The following is a 19,946-nucleotide window of genomic DNA, read 5'->3' on the forward strand; positions in this document are numbered from 1 at the left end:
CTTCCATCACTCTTCCTACCTCCATAAGAGATGCGTTCAATATTTGCATCTTCTGCTGTTTACATCAAATAAGGGAAAAAATTTTTTTCCACTGGTTTTTTCACTATTTTTAATTAACTGTTTAAATTTTAAATGACAGTATATCCCTTAAACTGTTGTTAGCAGCTTATGGCAGAGTTTGCAGTGCTCTTTTCTCTTTCCCAGTAGTTTCATCAGCTCCATGGAATCAGGAAACCACACACAGATTCCAGAATTCATCCTTCTGGGGCTTTCTGAGGAGGCAGAGCTGCAGCCCCTCCTCTTTGGACTGTTCCTCTCCATGTACCTGGTCACCTTCACTGGGAACCTGCTCATCATCCTGGCCATCACCACAGACTCCCACCTCCACACACCCATGTACTTCTTCCTCTCAAACCTCTCCTTTGCTGACATCTGTTTCACCTCCACCACCATACCAAAGATGCTGATGAACATCCAGATGCAGAACAAAGTAATTACATATGAACACTGCATCACACAGATGTATTTTTTCTTGCTGTTTGCGGGCTTAGACAACTTCCTCTTGGCAGTGATGGCTTATGACCGGTTTGTGGCCATCTGTCACCCTCTGCACTATATGGTCATCATGAATGCAAGATCCTGTGGCCTCCTCCTACTGGCCTGCTGTATATTATCATTTCTGCACTCTCTATTAAATAGTTTATTAGTTTTGCGACTGTCTTTTTGTACAGAATTGAAAATCTCCCATTTTTTCTGTGAACTTAATCAGGTCATCCAACTTGCTTGCTCTGACAACTTCCTCAATGTCTTAGTCATGTATTTAACAATTGTACTTCTGGGTGGTATTCCACTCACTGGGATCCTTTTCTCTTACACGAACATTGTGTCCTCCATTTTGAAAATTGCATCAGTTGCGGGCAAATATAAAGCCTTTTCCACTTGTGGGTCTCATCTTTCTGTTGTTTCCATGTTCTATGGTACAGGTCTCGGTGTATATCTCTGTTCTGCTGCTATTGAAAACTCCAGGGTCACTGCAGTAGCCTCAGTGATGTACACTGTAGCCACACCCATGCTGAATCCTTTTATCTACAGTCTTAGAAATAAAGACATAAAGCAAGCCCTAAGGAAACTGTTCAGCTGAGGAACGTCCTATATAACAGAAATTCATCCTTAAGTATAGAGAGCTACTTTTGAAAAACAAAATTCAAAATAATTAAAATCTGTATTACATTTTACTCAGTTCTAAATGTTCTTATGTACATAATTCAAGCTCCTTAATATTTAAGACTAAATATGAAATTACTTCCTGTGTATTTTTTAACATGTATTTACTTTAACCAAATCTTCCCTTCAAAGGCCAATTCTTGAAGGATGCCTTCACCTTTCTTCAGGAAAAAGACGTTTCATTACTCACCATCGAAGAGTAGCATGCGAGTATCACAAAGGACCACTATTCATTACTGTCTTGAACCATTAAAACCTGGGACAGAAATTCTATTATTCCTATCACACATAGGGTCCCATCATGAGGCGCCAAAAGTATCAGGTATCAGGCAGCAAAGAATTAAAAAATCATATCATTGTGAATTAGGATAGCCACTCCAACAAGGTTCTGATGAGAAACTCCGACTCAGTAAACTAAACTTTGTCTTAAACTCACCTGTAGTGCATTTAAGAAACTGAACGACTCTCTTGGATTAAGGCTGAAGTGCCCGACTGTGAGAAGAAGCACATGAATGACAGGTCAGCAAGGCCATATAGTATTTCAAACCCTCTTTATTTTAGTGACATATCTTCATGTAGCAGGCATGGTTCTTCTTTGTTGAATGAGCACTATTGATTGACCTTTGTCCAACCCTAAGTTTTGCAAAGCTATTGTCCAATCACTTGAATATTGGATCTGTACATGTCCACAATCTATCAAACTGTGTATTTGGTCCTAAAACCACCTGTGCATGTATACTTTCCTTTTCTAAAGAGTATTTAAAATTCTGCAACATTAGCCAAATTAACTTATCAAATAGTTATCACATACCCTAAGGAGGTAATCTACTTATTTATTTTTAATCATTTTTTGTGGGCTCCTACGCCTCTTATCATAATCCAAATATACAGCCTGAGGTAGTTAGTTTATTATGCCAACCTGGACGATAAACATATATGGGATTAATTGAAGGGTGGAGAGATAAATGGATCAACGAGCATTGGCTTTCTTGTCTCTTGCTCTTTGATCATCGGACCAGTGTCAGCTGCCTTGCTCGTTCTGTGCCTCAATTTGCAAGCTACACTACCTGTGGGACACCTAACATGTGGACTGTGTCGCTGTAATTTTATGTTCCTTCAAGACCTGCTTAGCTACGCTACTGGAATTTACATCTCTTGAGCTGGGGACTGTCGGACCCTGTCATCTGGCTGACAGCTGGTGACCTGCCTTGCTCTTTGCTGCCTTGCCCAGACAGCCTGAATTGCTTACTGACGTTAAGGGCTGCCAGTGTCTCACAACTCTCTCACGGGAGTGAGTTGCACTGAGCCATTTGTACTGCTTTATAATTTAATTCACTATTTATTTCTTATGTCATACACATATCAATCTGTATAAATACATATATATAAAATTATTAGCATTCTGTATTTATTTCTGTAAAGAACCCAGCCATTGTGTCAAGCACATTTGTACATTTGCTGCCCTCTTCATTCTCAAAACATTTGCTTTCTGCTTGAGCCTTTGGTATCAGCTCCTCATTTTCCCCTTCCTCCCTGCTCCCCTCTCCCTTATGAACCCTTGATAATTTATAAATTATTATTATTTGTCATATCTTACCCACTACCTTCACGCACTTTTCTGTTGTCCATACCCTAGAAAGCCAGTTATATGTAGATCCTAGTAATCAGTTCCCCCTGTCCACACCACCCTCCCTCCACCTTCCTGGTATCACCACTCTCAGCCCTGGCCTGAAGGGACCATCTGTCCTGGACTCCCTGTGTTTCCAATTCCTACCTGGACCAGTATATATCTCTGGTCTAGCCAGATTTGCAAGGTAGAATTGGGATCATGGTACTTGGGGGGATAGAGGGGGTGCTGAGTGTGGGGTAGGAAACATGTAGGAACTACAGCAAAGTTGTATGTTTCATCGTTGCTACTCTGCACCGTGACTGGCTAGTCTCTTTAGAATGGTGGTTTATTATGTTCCCAATAAAAGCCTAATCATATCTCTAAAATGGACTACTACCACTTGTTTACTATACTGTGGTTTGTGGCTTGTGTGTTGCTGAAAGACGTATCACTGAAATTTCAAAAGCCAACAGGGTCACCCACACTGAACAGGTTTCATTCAGAGAGCTTCCAAACTAAGAATAGAGTACAAGGGTTGGACAGCAGAGAAGAGGGTGAGGGGAGATGTCGGAGAGTGTAACATATAAAAAACAATAATAATTTATGAATTATGAAGTGTTCATGAGGTGGGGGGAGTGGGGAGGGAAGGGGAAAATGAGCAGCCGATATTAAGGGCTCAAGTAGATGGAAAATGTTTTGAGAATGATGATGGCAACAAATATACATATGTGCTTGGATGTATGTATGGACCATGATATGAATTGTATGAGTTCCCAATAAAATAATTTTTTAATTTACTCTGAAAAAAAAAGAAATAATTGAATAGACTACAAGGGAGTAAGCAGCTGTCCACTTCAGAGGAACTGACCACTAAACCCCTTGCGCACAGCATCAGGACGCGGTCAGACACTGAAGGTCTAATGAACAGAAGGAGAACTTGGTCAGACAGAGTGTCAGAAGATGAGCCCCTCAGGTCAGAGGGCACTCAGAACATGACAGAGGAAGAGCTGCCTTCTCCAAGTAGAGTCTTCTACATTGTCAAGGGATGGTGTTGACGCTGCCGAGTAGAGCCTTCCAGATCTCCATTGGCTGATGGGGCATTCTTCAAAATGGGGAGAAATATATCTGCAAAAGTACCTTCATAATCAGAACTTGGGATGTATGAAGTAGGAATCTAGGAAAACTTTGAGTCATAAAAATGAAACGTGGCACCCAAAGATCGAGGTCCTAGACGTGAATGAGCTGCAATGGGCCATTTAGAATCAGAAAGTCGTAAGGTTCCGTATGCCAGGAATGACACCATCAAGAGGAAAGGTGATGAATTGTCAGAAAGGATGTCTCTCTCTTTCTTATTACTATAAATCATTTATGGAGGACTCTGACAGCTCTTATAGGAATCCATGTGTCAATTATGTCAAGCACATTTGCATATAAGTCGCCATTATCCTTTTCAAAATATTTGTTTCTACTTGAGCCCTTGGCATCAGCTCCTCTCTTTCCCACCCTCATATGGCCCTTAATAATTACAAATTATTATTTTCATAACTCACACCATCTGCTGTATCCCTTCACCAACATTTATGTTGTTGGTCCCGCTGGGGGATGCAGTGTATATCGATCATTTTGACTGGTGTCCCCTCAGAAAGGATATTTCAAGGGCTATCTTGAAGTGCAATGCTATCTGTGATAAGATTATAATTATCTCACTTCAAATAAATCAAACAATACAGCTAATATTCCAGTTTATACACCAACCAGGAGAGCTAGTGATGCTGAAATTGAAGAATTCTGCCAATGCTTCCAGTCTGAAATGGATAAACATGCAATTGAGAGCCATTGATAATTGTTGGCAATTGGGATATTTCATATAAATGGGGGCATATGACATATGACCTCTGGTGTCCCTCCTCACCCACCCCACGCTGGCCAATAAAACCCGGGTGATACAGAGGTTAAGCACTCCTATAGCAAGCTAGAATGCATTCCTAGGGGAAGCAAGGTATCTGGATATATTTATCTACATATTTATCCATCCATCTGTGTACCCATACCACACTAGTACAAGTGTGAGAAACTCTCTTGATATATATTATTTTTCCTATCTCTCTCTCTGTGTCTCTATAGTCATATAGAGAGATGGAAAAGTGAGTAAGCACAATCGGGCTCCAATCCATGGGTCAGATGTTTAACTGGAGTCTTAACAAGACCCAGTAACTGCTGTGTTTGGCCAACCAGGAAGCAGGAAGACCACCCAGGAAGCAGAAAGATCACAGGATGGTGCAGGTACAGGTAGAAAAACTCAAGGTCAACAGAGAGCAGAAAAAAATCAAAGTCAACAAGTCAGGCTTCAGATCACAGAGTAAAAAAATGCAAGTAGACAGCCATGGTAGGACAATGATAGCACCCAGATTGTCAGGCAATATGGCAGGCTGTTGGCTCAAACAACAAGGCCAAACTCCAGGGTCAGAGACAGATGTAGGATCCAGATCCAGTAAGGAAGAAGTAGCAAGTCTGGCCACCAAGTTTGCTTAAATATGAGTAGACCACACCCCTGAGGAAACTTTCCTTCAATTGCAGCACACCTGTGACCTGGGTAATGAGGCTGGCTATTCCTTAATCCTCTTTCAGCTGCTTCGTGCTCACAGTAAATTCCATCTTGGAGTTGTAGATGTTAGGTCACATCCTGTGGGAAGCACCAATTGCTGTACTAAGAATCCTGGCCCAACCATGTTGACACAAAACCAAGTTAACACAGTTGATAACCTAAATTTCACTGGTTTGGGCCTGAAGCAGCGGTTCTCAATCTGTGGGTCACGACCCTCTTGGGGTTGAACGACCCTTTTACAGTAGCAAAATGACAGAGATGAAGTAGCAAAGAAAATAATTTTATGGTTGGAGGGTTACCACAAAATGGGGAATTGTATTAAAGGATCGCAGATTTAGGAAGGTTGAGAACCACTGGTCTAAAGTCACCAGCTACTCTATGAGAGAAAGATCTGGCAGTTAGTTTTATGAAGATTAACGTCTTGGAAACCTCTGTGAAGTTCTTGTCTACCATACAGGGTCATTCTGAGTAATAAGTGACTGCAGGCGGTATGCTGGATTGTGCTTGATTCCCACTGAGCCTAAGATTTCAAGATACATCCATTCCATATCATGTAATCCTGCTTCATGATTTCTCAATGACGAACAATCATCTATTGAATGTCAAGGCCACATTTTGTTCATCTGTTGATGGATATTTGGATTGTTTCTCCCAGCTAGTACTTGTGAATACTGCTTCTGTCAGCATTCATATACCAGTGTTTGTTTAAATACCTCTTTTTAATTCTTTTGGTGTAGTACCATGCAGTGGAATTGCTGGTCACCTGCTAAACCTAGGGTTAGCATTTGGAGGAACCCACGATCTGTTCTTCTCAATACTTGCACCCTTTCCTCCCACCAGCAATACGTGAGGGCTCTATGTGAGTTGTGGAAATGTTTGTGGCAAAGTTCAATGAACTATTAATTCAAATGTTCCACAGATTTTTGAAGCCCCTTAATAATTACTAATGTGCAATATCATGCAAAACAAAAAAAATGAATTGCAGAATAGAAAGCTACACAGGATGCAATGCACTGGGTATTCATGTACAAATCCTGAGCATCCTTTAATATTAGACCTTTTATTCAGGCTCTGTGGTGGGACCCATTCACATGTGTTTGTTTATCACTCGCGCACTGATCAATAGGTATGACTTTCATTGATGCCAAAAGGCCAAACCAGGACAGTGAGTGGTGGAGTTCAGCTTTGAAAGGTACAAAAAGGGCCCTGAAGCAGATACCAATCAGGCCAGCGGAGCCTCTTCCCTGGGACACTTCTTCCACTCCCCATCCTCCATCTATTGCCTTAAATGGCTCCTCCTCAGAAAGGTTTCCCTCTTCTCTCCTCACGTCTTCAACTAGAGTGGATCCTGCTGCAATACTCATGCAAAACTATTTGCATTTTCTTTATTTTTAACCATTTTATTGGGGGCTTTTACAGCGCTTATCACAATTCATACACACATCCATTGTGTCAAGCACATTTGTACATATGCTGCCGTCAACATTTTCAAAACATTTTCTTTCTGCTTGAGTCCTTGATATCAGCCTCTCATTTTTCCTCTCCTCCCTCCCTCCCTCTCTCAAAAACCCTTGATAATTTATTTTTTAAAATTCTACCCATATCTTACCCCAACCGCTGGTCCCTTCAACCACTTTTCCTTAGTTTACCTCCCTAGGAAGGGGTTAAATGCAGATCATTGTGATCCACTCACTCTTTCTACCCCACAACCCCCTTCCCCTCCTGGTGTCTCTAGTCCTCTTTGGACTCCCAGTCACAGAATTGAAAGCTTCCAAATGAATAGATTCCTTTTCAGATGGCACTTAGCATGTCACAGGTGTCATTGATTTGAATTAGCAAATCATTCTCATAAATAATACTAGAACCCTATGAATATATTGATACAGTAGGTGAAATATTATGCTATATTATTTATCATTATGTATTATGAAATAAAATTTTAGTGTTATGTATGAGCAGTCTAATGGACATTGTAGCGTTTAGGCTTTTTATCTATTATGGCCTCTAGGTGTGTAGACGTTCACTGAGAAAATCCTATCATCCTATCTCCAAATAAGCTTCCTACAGAGATGCATTCCATTTACTCGGGGTCTATTGTCAATTAATTGAAATAAAAGACATGGTAAAAATACAGTAGTGAGACTGGTGGGGCTGTATGTAATCTAAATTGCTTTACAAGATACTGGAATCTTGGTAAATGATGTCCACCTGTGTTCTTTGGATCTTTGGAGAAGGAAATGCATCTCAGAGTGATCATTATTCATTACCCTGCATGATGGAGACACAGCACAATAGAGATGACCACCTTCTGGGGAGAAGCAGTCCAGTGGGATAAGGCTGGGCACAGAGCTCCATCTTGTGTCCCAAAGGGTCAAATTGGCACAAGTTTGAATTTTGTTCTGTTAGCTCCGAAGAAATAAAATTCTCAGGGAATGTAAGACAAAAGAATACTTCATAATGAGGCACAAGGGATTTCATCCACTAGAGCCAAAGGATTGTGAATATTTCCTCTACACTGACCCAGATCTACTTGACTCATCTAAGGTGATGAGAAAACACAATTGTGCCTTCTAGAAGCCTCAGGAGTGAGTCCATCTCATTGATCTTCCTGGGGGCACCACCTCTAACTTTAGCAGTGTCACATGGGAGAACAAGCACTAGTGAAGTCTTCTCTGATGATACCTGGATGAGCTACAACATCATCACAGGAGCCTGGAGAGTGGTGATGCGTGATGGCACTCTGTTATTGATAGTATCTGTAGGAGGATCAGCAGGTATAACAAATAAAAGCAAGTTTAATGGATAAAGTCCTGATAAGTTAGAGTCCCTGGTTCTAGAGACTGATTCTGGCTAGATGACAATATCTTCTTTCTCTCATCTGTCTTCCCCGTTGCTGGCTCTCATTCCTGCAACCTCCTTCTCTCAGTAGCCTTCCTTGCTTCACTGCGTTAACGTGTCTGTTAACCTTATTCAACTATTTGTTCACATAGTCACTCACAGAACTCTTATTTAGCATTAAATTATAGTCTGGACACACAGAAATGAGTAGACATTTTCCCTTCTTGCAAGTATCTTACATTCTCCGTAAGGTAACAGATGGTAAGTGTATGTTTATCCTGAGTCTGCAATCCTACTGAAATGCATCATAATGTTGTTGCCCTTCCTGGGGAATTTTAGTGAAAGCTTCACAGAGAGGTGATGGTCACACTGAGCTTTGAAGGAGGAGACAGGAGGGAAGAAATGTAGGGATTATTAAAATCATACGGTGTGCATTGGAAATTTCACATAAAATTAATAACTGATGAACAAAGAAAGCAATGAATGGAAAGTGAAGCATGAGTGTGGACAGGTAGGCAGCAGCCATGTAACACACAGCTGTATATTTTCCTAAGGAAGGACAACTCTGAAATTAGCGGAGCGTCAAGGCAGAGTTAGCAGCACAGTCTGTCTGCAGCCAGACTTGCCTTGGAGACATTGCTCTGGTCCATGTGCAGAGCAGACTCCTGTTCCTGGGAAAACCGTACAGCGATGGAGAGTGGAAAAAGCACAGTAGAAGTGGGAGATGAATCTGTGAGGTTTTGAGTTCTAATGTATCCAAATATTGACCAAGTAATATGAGGCAGCTGGACATTTAAAATTATTTATTTTTAAACTCTGTTATAAAGTTGGCAGCAGAATTTGGGTTTAAGAGATGCAGAATATATGAGTTAAAGCTTTGGTTTCTCTAGTCCAAGGCAGGTAGTGGACTCTAGGTCAAGTTCACAGCTTGCTGTTTTCAGTGTACTTGTATATGACTAATTTTTAAATTTTTATTTTACTTTCCTGTTTTAATAGTTTTTATAATACTAATTTATTTTCATGTATTTTTCTTTCTTTCAAACAATTGTGTTAGGACCCAATCCAGACATTATACGATTCCATAGTTCAATCATATCAAGCAATGCTGTACATCATCAGTTTCAAAACATATTTTTCCTTCTTGCACTCTTGATATCAGGTCCCTCTTACCTCTCCCTGTCCCCATCTATGTCCCGCCATCCACGGCAGGAACTCCTATTCTAGTTATTGTCTCTCATCAAAATTGAGATATAGGATCAACCTGGCTATCAGACAGAGTATTGTGGAGATGATCATAATAGATTAAAATTATGAATTTGACTTCAATGGTTAAAACCTTGTCATTTGATTTCTCTAATTTGTGTTTGATCTGGTTGTTAATATTTTTTAATAATATGTTCTGGTTTTTTCATATTGGGGTTTATCTCTGTTGTATTTTCTCATTGTTGATAACCCTGTTGACCCTCAGTTATGTATTTTCTTATGTTCTTTGTGACATGAAACCCAGTGTGTTAGTCTTAGTAGATGAGAGAAACAAATTCATGGACACACATATTGCATAAGAAAGAGATTTATAGACAGCAGCAATGGAGCATTCATAAAACATCCCAGCCCTGTCCAGATCAAGTTCATAAGTCTATGAACTAACCCATATGTCCAATAGCAATTTACAAAATTCTCTTCAGACTCACGCAACGCATGCAATGATACCAAATGTAGAAGATCACAGGCCACAGGGTGGGAAGTCTTTGGATCCAGTGTCATTGGAAACATCTCAGCACTGCCAGGTTCACTGCATGACTTCCCAGGGCTGCATGAGGGTTGGTCCATGCTGTGTCTCCCAGGGTGTGAGCAGGGGGTCACCCACCTCCAAGGAGGAAGTGCCAGATTTCCCAGAATTCAGAGGAAGCACATGCCCACACAGAAGCCTCATTGTCTATGATCCGATTGACAGACTAGAATCCATCCCTCCACTCATAATCCTCTCAAATTGACAATTATAAAATTACCACACCCAGGATGGGTGAAGCTCTAGAGATAACAGGTTTGTTTGTTTTTTAATAGAAAAAGTACAAATACAGGAAAGCCATTTCCCATAAACCTGTCACTTAGATGCCTATTGTCGTCTCTATCCAGAATCCTCCATTTATATGTCATCCTTCCTTGGACTCCTGTGGCTGTGACAGGTACCCTGATATTTGTTGATGTGTGTTGGTTAACTGTTTTGTAAAATGTCTCTCACTTGGTATTTGTCTGATGTTTGTCTCGTGAATAGAGTAGGGTTATGGAGTTTTAAATTTTTTAATTTTGATTTCTTGGTTTTGGGAAGAAGACCACAAGGGCTAACTATCAACTTCAGCCATCATTTTGTCAATAGCTATAAGCTGCTTTAGATCTTGATTAGAAGTGCATTAAGTATATGGATATATTGGGAAGATTTTACATTTCACATTATTGCTGATCCTTCCAATTCATGAACAGAGAATGTCTATGCATTTGGTCCTTTCATTTCTCTTACCAGTATTATATAGTTTTTGACTATGCATGGTGTTTGCATTTTGATCTATTATTTCCATGGCTGCAGAATTTCATTTTGGTATGGTACTGCTCATTATTGCTATGTGGAAATGTATTTGTGGTTTTATCTTTATTTTGCAAGCTACCATTTTCCTCTATCAGTTTTAGTATTTTTCTGTCTGTGGCTGTTTCTTTGGGTTTTCTACATAGGCAGTGAGGTCTTCTGTGAACAGAGACAGCTTCATTTCCTCCTTCCCAGTCTGTGTGGTTTGTATTTGTAAAATTTGCGTTATTGGGTTTTTAGAGCTTCCAGTTAAATAAGAGTGATAAGAGGGCATATCCTTGCCCATTTATGAATCCAAAAGGAAAAATATATAATTTTTCATCATTAAACAGAACCCTACCTGTAAGTTTTATAGACGTACTCTATCAAGCCAAATTTTAAAAAATTTTCAACTTTTTGGGTGGAAATTAAAATGTAAGTAATAATTTAGAATGCTATCAAATGCTTATTGCAATTTGACTATGATTTTTTTTCTTAAGTCGATGCTTAGTTTTTCTATATTCCATTTTTTCTTTATCTAGTTGATGTAGGTTATTACATAAACCGATTTCCAAATTTTGAACCATTCGCTTATGGCTGGAATAAATATCACTTAGTTGTAGTATATTATACTGGTCATACATAGTTGGATTCAACTATTTAGTATTCTGATAAAAATTTTTTCATTTATTGTCAAGGGTAATATTGAATGGTAGTCTTCCTTTGTTATATATTTGTACCTGGTTTTGATATTACTCACTGACTTTGAACCTATTCTGACTCATAGAGACCCTATAGGACAGAGTATAACTGTCCCCATGAGGTTCCAAGACTTTTACTGTCGATGGAGCAGAAAGCCTCATCTTTCTCCCATGCAGTGGCTGGTGATTTCAAACTGCTGACCTTGTTATTGCAGCTTAATGAGCAATCTACTCTTCTACCAGAACTCCTGGATTTGATATTAGGACACAGCTGGCTTCACAGAATGATTTAGGAAATATTCCCTCTGCTCTTGCTTTTGGGAAGAGATCATGGAGAATTTATATCATTACCATTTTTAAAGCTTTTAGAATCCACTAGTGTGTCACTAGTATATTAAATAATCACTGTGTTTAATATTGAAATGACACCTAAATGCACTGAATTTTGGAAAAGGAATTAAATGAAGTTCATTTTATAAAATTCTATTCTATTTTTCTATTAATGAATATTTCAATCAATTGCTAATATTTTAATCTTATCTTTATAATGTGAGCATTGGAACTCATTAAAATCATAGATATTAAGAATATTTATCTAGTTGGTTAAGTCCATTATTTTTACTTTTGGGGGAATTGTGAAGTTTAGAACTAGGTAATATAACATTGCTTTCCCTGATTCTTATATAGCTTTAATAATCTCCTTTCCACCCTTCTGTCTCCTTCATTCCTTCCTTCCTCTGAGTAGACTGGCTTTCAACCACATGGCAGAAGATGGCCACAAATAAAATGGCAGCTCAAGGGATTACTGGTCTTTGAAATACCCAAAGACCTGGTTTGGGATTAGTGACTCACAAACTCAGTTCTAAGAGGAGAGTGAAATGGACTTTTTTGTGTTGTTGTTAGTGCTTCTTTGTTGTTAAATTGGCTCAGCCTCAGGGCACAACACACCATCATAGATCAATGTGGAGAAAGCAGGAGCAGTTATCAGTAAATGAGATACATGTTGAGCTGATACCTTAAGCTGCCATCTACAGTCCAAAAAGGGAAATACTATACCACCTAGAAACTGAGGGAAGAGTAACTTTTGTGGAAGACTGAATTATATACCGTTCATGTACATTATATTAGTATATACAAATAACACTCCATTGGATCACATAACAGTATTGATGCTGTCAGCTGTCACCAAGTCCATTTCAACTCTGGATTAATCCATATGTACAGAGTAGAACTGTGCTTTGGGATTTTCAAAGCTGTGATCTTTGGGAAGCAGATCACCAGACTTGCCTTTAGATTCATCCCTGTTGATTGTAAATGCCAAACTCCAAGCTAGTAGTCAAACGCTTGCTCATTTGCACCACCTAGTGACTCAGTAGAATACAATAGGATATGATAGAATGTGGTGTGTTACAATAATAAATGATGTTTAAGTACTTTATCAAGGAGTCTCTTACAACCTCATAACCATCTGATCTCACATTCCCATAACTTTTAACTACAACTTCAATCCAGATTCCTTTTTTGCACATCACTTACACCATCTTCCTTATGGTCAGAGGGGGTGAGGAATGCTCCCGTGTCAGAGGTGTAGCACAGTCTCGAACTCTGCCTGACGTGCTCATCTCGGGAGTAGCATCCTAACTGCCTGGGGATTTCCTGCTGGAACCCCCTTTATCAGAAGTGATTATACTAAGAAGCCTTTCTTTTTAATCTGTAACTGCCTTACGTCTTACTGTGAATTAAGTGATTTACACAATTGAACCAATATTCAAGAAATCATACATATTCTGATTTGACTCATCCATTGCAATTCCCCGAGTACCATAGTATACCCTGCTGCCTCTTTGTGATTCCTGTTTCCATTCCTCCTTCCTTCCTAATCCTCTGAATTTTGTTCCTGGGCAAGTGCTGCCCTCCTGAACATACATAGTTGATTACTGGCACATAGAGGAGAGTTCTGTTCCACACATGACATCTGTTTGCATGCTCCATGAGTCCATTGGACCAATGGTTTCCTTGGGACTTTCAAATTCCATCACTCTTCCTACCTCTGTAAGGGAAGAGCCCAATAGTTGCATCTTACGTTGTGCTTATCAAATAAGGGTAAGAATTTTAATTTTTCTCCTGAGGTTCCCACAACTTTCCATAATACTTGGTATAAAATATTTGATCAAACATATTTGTTGAATGAACAATCAAAGTCTTAATGAATTTGTAGAAAAATATAATGCTTCAAGGAAAAGGTGGTATTAGAAGATAGGACAGCAAGACAGTATACTCATCAAAGAAAATATTGAGCACATCAGATCCAAAGAGATGAGATATGCAGATGTGAATATGGATTAATTAATTGATTGTTTAAATAATAAATGATAAACTGTTGTTAACAGCTCATGGCAGACTTTGCGATGATCTTTTCTCTTTCCCAGTAGTTTCATCAGCTACATGGAACCAGGAAACCACACTCAGGTTCCAGAATTCATCCTTCTGGGGCTTTCTGAACAGGCAGAGCTGCAGCCCCTCCTCTTTGCACTGTTCCTCTCCATGTACCTGGTTACCTTCACTGGGAACCTGCTCATCATCCTGGCCATCACCACAGACTCCCACCTCCACACACCCATGTACTTCTTCCTCTCAAACCTCTCCTTTGTAGACATCTGTTTCACCTCCACCACTGTCCCAAAGATGCTGATGAACATCCAGATGCAGACCAAAGGAATTACATATGAAGACTGCATCGCCCAGGTATATTTTTTCATGCTTTTTGGGGGCTTAGACAACTTACTCCTGACAGTGATGGCCTATGACCGGTTTGTGGCCATCTGTCACCCACTGCACTACACTGTCATCATGAACACAAGATTCTGTGGCCTCCTGCTTCTGGCTGCCTGGGTATTGACTCTTCTGGATGCTTTAGTACATGCTTTAATGGTTTTGCGACTATCTTACTGTACAGAATTGGAAATCTCCCATTTTTTCTGTGAACCTAATCAGGTCGTCCAACTTGCTTGTTCTGACACATTCCTCAATGACTTAGTCATGTATTTAGCAACTGGACTTTTTGGTGCTATTCCACTCACTGGGATCATTTTCTCTTACATGAAGATTGTGTCCTCCATTTTGCGAATTTCATCAGCTGGGGGCAAATATAAAGCCTTTTCCACTTGTGGGTCTCATCTTTCTGTTGTTTCTATGTTCTATGGTACAGCTCTTGGGGTTTATGTTAGTTCTGCAACTACTGACAACTCCAGGGCCAGTGCTATAGCCTCAGTAATGTACAGTGTAGCCACACCCATGCTGAATCCCTTTATCTACAGTCTTAGAAACAAAGACATAAAGCAAGCCCTAAGGAAACTTGTCAGCTGAGGAGCATCCTGTATAACAGAAACTCATCCTTAAGTTTAAATAATTACTTGTGAAAAACAAAATTCAACATAATAAAAATCTGTATTATACTTCCCTCGGTCTTAAATGTGTTTATGTACATAATTCAATCTCCTTAATATTTAAGACAGAATATGAAAAATTGAAGACATAATATGAAATTGCCTCCTGCATATTTTGTTAGAAATGTATTTAATTTAACCAAGTCTTCCCTTCAACATGCAATTCTTTGTGGGTGACTGCAGGTTTCATTATGAAACAGACTTTTAATTACTATCCATAGTGTAATAGCATAACAATTATCACAAAGGACCCATGCTCATTGTTATCCTGAACCCTGAAAAAAAAGACATAAACCCAATTCCTATTTTGGAAAACTTTTTTCTTGTGATTACATCTGGCATGAAACTTTCAACCTATTTTGGATTATTTTCTTTACACTGAAATATTGTTAAACATTTGGAGCATAAGGTTTGAAAACTTGCTCTTATTAAATTGTGAAAAGCACTGATGGTAAATTCAAGTATTGGAAATGGCTTTCAGAACCACACTGAAAACCACTCTAGCTAAGCACACTGATACCTCTTCTATCATCTGAAAGATGGTAGAATCAAGAAGACTGAATTATTGATTTATTGTACATGATTAATCTTCTGCCATCCACATAGTATGAATTTTTATTGTAATTGTTAGTTGAAGACCATTAATATCAAGACCTCTCTAGACCTCAATTTGTTTAGCAAAGGTAAGCGTATCCCTTGTTGGCTTCAATGATACTATGGGAACTTTGTCTTTATTGTTTCAAAAGAACCCGATTCTCTCTAAATATGTTTGACTACAAAATTATCTTCACCAAAGCATCTGCCTCACTTTTGCCCTTGAGTCCCTCCCTAAAATCTGATCAGCATCTCAGATAATTACATTTGAAACTCATGGTTTTAATGATCCTGGAGAATACAGTGCCCTGTATTTCCTCTGCACACAGGAAGCAGCTCTATTAAGTGTTACGCTACATCAGAGGCTGGATTTTCAAACCTATTCACTGCTCAGAGGGAGAAAAATGAGACAATATGCTCCCTTTAAGATTACAGCTTTGTGGGAATAGAGCTATGTGCTCATATCTACATGTTAAGAATTAAGGTTGCAGATGGACACTGGGCCTCCACTCAAGTACTCCTTTATCACAAAAACAGTTTGTTCTAACAATCCGGCATTCTGTGATACTCATCCTCCTGACATGATTGCTGAAGATAAAATGGGTACATAAGTAATTGTGAAGAAAGCTGATGGTGCTGGGCTATCAAAAGACATAGCTTCTGGGATCTTAAAGGCTTCAAGATAAGCAAATGGCCATTTAGCTCAAAAGCAAGAAAACTCACATGGAAGAAGCACACCAGCCTATGTGATCTTGTGCTGTCAGTGGGATCAGACATCTGAGACTCAGAATAAAGCATACCCAAGGTGAATGGGGGGTGTGGGGATTAGGCATGGACTTGGAGTGAAGACCCAATGCCCATCTTTAGATAATTGGACATCCCTTCACAGAGGGCTCACAGGGAAGAGATGAGCCAATCAGGATGCAGTATATCACCAATAAAACACACAACATTCCTCTAGTTCTTTGGTGTTTCCTTCACCCTAATTATGACCTCAATTCCACCTTACAAATCAGATTAGACCAGAACATGCACACTGCTACAGAGAAGAGCTCGTGACACAGGGAATCCAAGATAGATAAACACCTCAGAGCCAACAATGAGAGTAGAGCTACCAGGAGGATTAATGGAGGGTAGGGAGAGAAGGGATCAATGGATCACAAGGATTAAACTAGAAACCCCTCCTGGGGGGGATGAATAATGGAAAAGTGGGTGAGGGGTAACAGAGAACAAGATAAGATATGGAAAAAATGATTCATAACTAATCAAGGGTTCTTGAAGGAGGGTGGTGAGGGAGGGGGAAGAAATAGGGAGCAGATATCAGGGGCTCAAGTGGGAAGAGAAGACTTTGAAAATGATGATCGTGGCATATGTGTAAATGTACTTGACACACTGGAGGAATATATGGATTGTGATAAGAGATGTAAGAGTATTTTAAACGTATATTTTTTAAAAACTAAATGGGCATCAGAATGTGGATTTATGAGCTAAAGAATATGATAGTTAAAACTGGTTTCTCTTATCTAAGGCAGGTAATGAACTCTGGGTGAAGCTCACAGCTTATTGTTTTTCAGGGTTTTTTCCATATAACTAATTTAAAATGTTATTTTACTGAACTTTGGTGTTTGAATAATTCTTGTTGTTGTTATAGAAAAATTATAGATACAGTAAAGACTTTTCCCACACAGCCCACACTTAGATGCCTATCATTTTCATCTCTAACCAGATTTGCACGTTACCTATTTATACCACTTTGCTCCTCAGTATAATGTGATATGATTGGTGTGGTGTAGTGTGGTACAATAAAACATACAAAATTATTAAACCAAGTCTCGGGTGCCATTCCATAAAGTCTACCTTGTGGTATGCACTATTTCAGAGCAGGTGGTATATGTAGACCAGCACCATCCAGTTCTTCAGACCCAGAGTTGTGGAGGCTGATGCTGGCAGGCTCCACCGGTCTCTTAGCCTCATGATTTTCCTGTGTTTTTCAATTTTCATCATTCCTCTTTCTTCTGGATGAGGAGACCTCAATAGGTACAACTCAGCTGACTTCTCATTCTCTTTGAAATACTACAGTTACTACTCATCAAATAAGGGCAAGGGTATTAAAATTTTATTGCTGTTTTCAGTGTCGTCAACAATATTTAGCATACGATAATTGGTCAAACACATTTGTTGAATAAACAAAATTTCAAGTTATTTATAGAAAAGTATATTGCTTTAAAAAATGTATGTGATCGCCTCACTCAGGGCGACTAAGTCATCACTGGGCCTGAGATTCCCATCATGAAATAAGAGTTGTCTAAATCACTGAGTCATGAAGTTTGACAGACACAGCAGCATTGCTTAAGTAAATACAAGTTGTGTATAGAAGCTCAGCATGAGCGAGATGTGCAGGTAAAAGTAAGCTGTATGAAGAAGTGGCTCAAGGTCTTATGGTCTCCACTTCTGTCAGACTACCTTCTTTCAGTTTACACCTACGGCCTCATGAACAGCTCCTTACAATTGGCTGACTGAAGAAGAGGAATCTGATACTTGGTTCACAGAGACTTCCTCACTTGAAAGTACCATTGCAGTCCCTCACTGGGACCCCCAATGGTAAAGGGAAATCCTCCCAATGAGCTGCACTTTGAGCTGCACAACCCATTGTTCATTTTTCTTGGAAGGAGAAATGGGCAAATAGGCAACGGTATACTTATTCATGGGCCCTGGACAATGATTTGACAGGATGGTAGGGACTTGTCAGGAACGTGGTTGGAACGTCACTGGCAAGGAGTTGAGAGAAAGAAGTATATGGATAGACTTCTCTGAATGGAGTGAAAAAATGAGTGAAGATATTTGTGTTTTATGTGAATGCTCATTAAAGGGTTATCCCTGCAGAGGGATTTTCATAAACTAGCTGATAGAAAAGCGCATTCATGGAAATTAGTCATCCTCTTTCCCCAGTAAACCCTGTCATTGCACAATGGGCTTGTTAAAAAGGTGACCATAGGCAAAGCAGTGGAAGTTAGGCATGGGCATAGTTAGGCATTCTGCAACCCGAACTGCACTCAAGAAGGCTGACTTGGTTCCTGCCACTGCTGAATGCCCAATCCGTCAGCTGCAGAAACCAATACTAAGCCAGAGATATGAGACCATTCCTCAGGGAGATCAAGCAGCAATGTGGAGGTGGGTTGATGATATGAGGAGGTCCCTCCTGCCACAAAAATTTAACATTTTTTCATAGCTGTGTATTTAATTTTTTCACAATACAACATTATCACCTTCAAAGTACTCTTCATTATACAATAAATTTGTGAAATCTGTGGTTCCATGCTTGGGAATATTTTTCAAACTCATTTGTTTGGAGAGCTGACAGCGCCTCCCTTGTTTTTTCTTCACCTTGTCTACATCATCAAATTGCTGTCATTTCATGCCCCTCTTCATTCAAGGAAACAAAATGAAGTCGCATGGAGCTAGGTCAAGTGAGTACAGTATGTGGGATGCTGGTTTTTGCAAAATACTGGCGACTTAGATGTCTATGTCAGCAAGTACATTGTCATGGTAGGTAAAGCAGTCCCCCATCTGCCACAAATCAGGACTTTTTTGCCACATACTCTTATGCAATCTTTCCAGAAACTCTAAATAGAAAGATTAATTAACAGCTTGACCTTGTCGAATGAACTCCAAATGAATTGGCTCCCTCACATCAAAAAAAATCCAACAAATGAACGTTATCTCAATCTTTGATTTCACGTGACAATGGCTTCTTCCACCGGCTTGATGAATGTTTGCTTTTGGGGTCATAAGAATAGCACCATGTCTCATCACCAGTAAGGACTTGCGGGGGGGGGGGGGGTGGAGGCTGGGTCACTTTGTAGGTGTGCTTGCAAAGCACAGCATGTTTTCACTTGAAGCTTTCTGTCTGGTTCGTCAGAATCCAAGGCACAAATTTTGCAACCACCCTTCTCCTTCCAAAATCTTCTGTTGAAATTCGCTGAACCGAGCACCAGACTGTCCAGATCACTTCCCCATCTTTTCAATGGTCCACTGGTTGGTCTTTGAACACAAGTGCATGGATTTTGGTGACATTTTCGTGTCTTAGGGAAGTTGATTGATGTCCAGAATGATGTTTGTCATCCGTCAACATTTCACCTCTTTGGAAATGAGATAATCACTCATACACTTGTGTTTTCCTCACAGTGCTGTCCTTGTAAGCTCTGTTCAGCATCACAACAGTTTCTGAGACATTTTTCTTGAACAAGAAACAAAATTTCACAGCTTCTTGCTATTCTCTTCAATTGGCCATTACAAAATATGGGACTCAGTAAAACTACTTTTATGAAAAAAATTCATTGTGACAAAAAAAACCTTCACAGGTGACACC

At 39.6% G+C, this 19,946-nt stretch overlaps 2 protein-coding genes across 2 annotated transcripts; both read left to right on the plus strand.

Moving 5' to 3' along the window:
• The first annotated feature begins 220 nt into the window (after window positions 1-220).
• LOC142453294 (olfactory receptor 7A5-like) lies at window positions 221-1,141 on the plus strand. Its single transcript, XM_075554519.1, has one exon. It carries the CDS (start codon window positions 221-223, stop codon window positions 1,139-1,141), a length of 921 nt encoding a protein of 306 aa, XP_075410634.1.
• Window positions 1,142-13,982: 12,841 nt separating this feature from the next.
• LOC142432375 (olfactory receptor 7A17-like) lies at window positions 13,983-14,903 on the plus strand. The gene has a single exon (XM_075537540.1). The coding sequence runs from the start codon at window positions 13,983-13,985 to the stop codon at window positions 14,901-14,903; it is 921 nt and encodes a 306-aa protein (XP_075393655.1).
• The last annotated feature ends 5,043 nt before the right edge of the window (window positions 14,904-19,946 follow it).

This window comes from Tenrec ecaudatus, chromosome 1 (assembly GCF_050624435.1).
Source record: "Tenrec ecaudatus isolate mTenEca1 chromosome 1, mTenEca1.hap1, whole genome shotgun sequence".
NCBI lineage: Eukaryota > Metazoa > Chordata > Mammalia > Afrosoricida > Tenrecidae > Tenrec > Tenrec ecaudatus.

Excerpts from the sequence above, each read along its gene's own strand:
- LOC142453294 (XM_075554519.1), top strand. The coding sequence starts at position 221 with ATGGAATCAGGAAACCACACACAGATTCCAGAATTCATCCTTCTGGGG.
- LOC142432375 (XM_075537540.1), top strand. The coding sequence starts at position 13,983 with ATGGAACCAGGAAACCACACTCAGGTTCCAGAATTCATCCTTCTGGGG.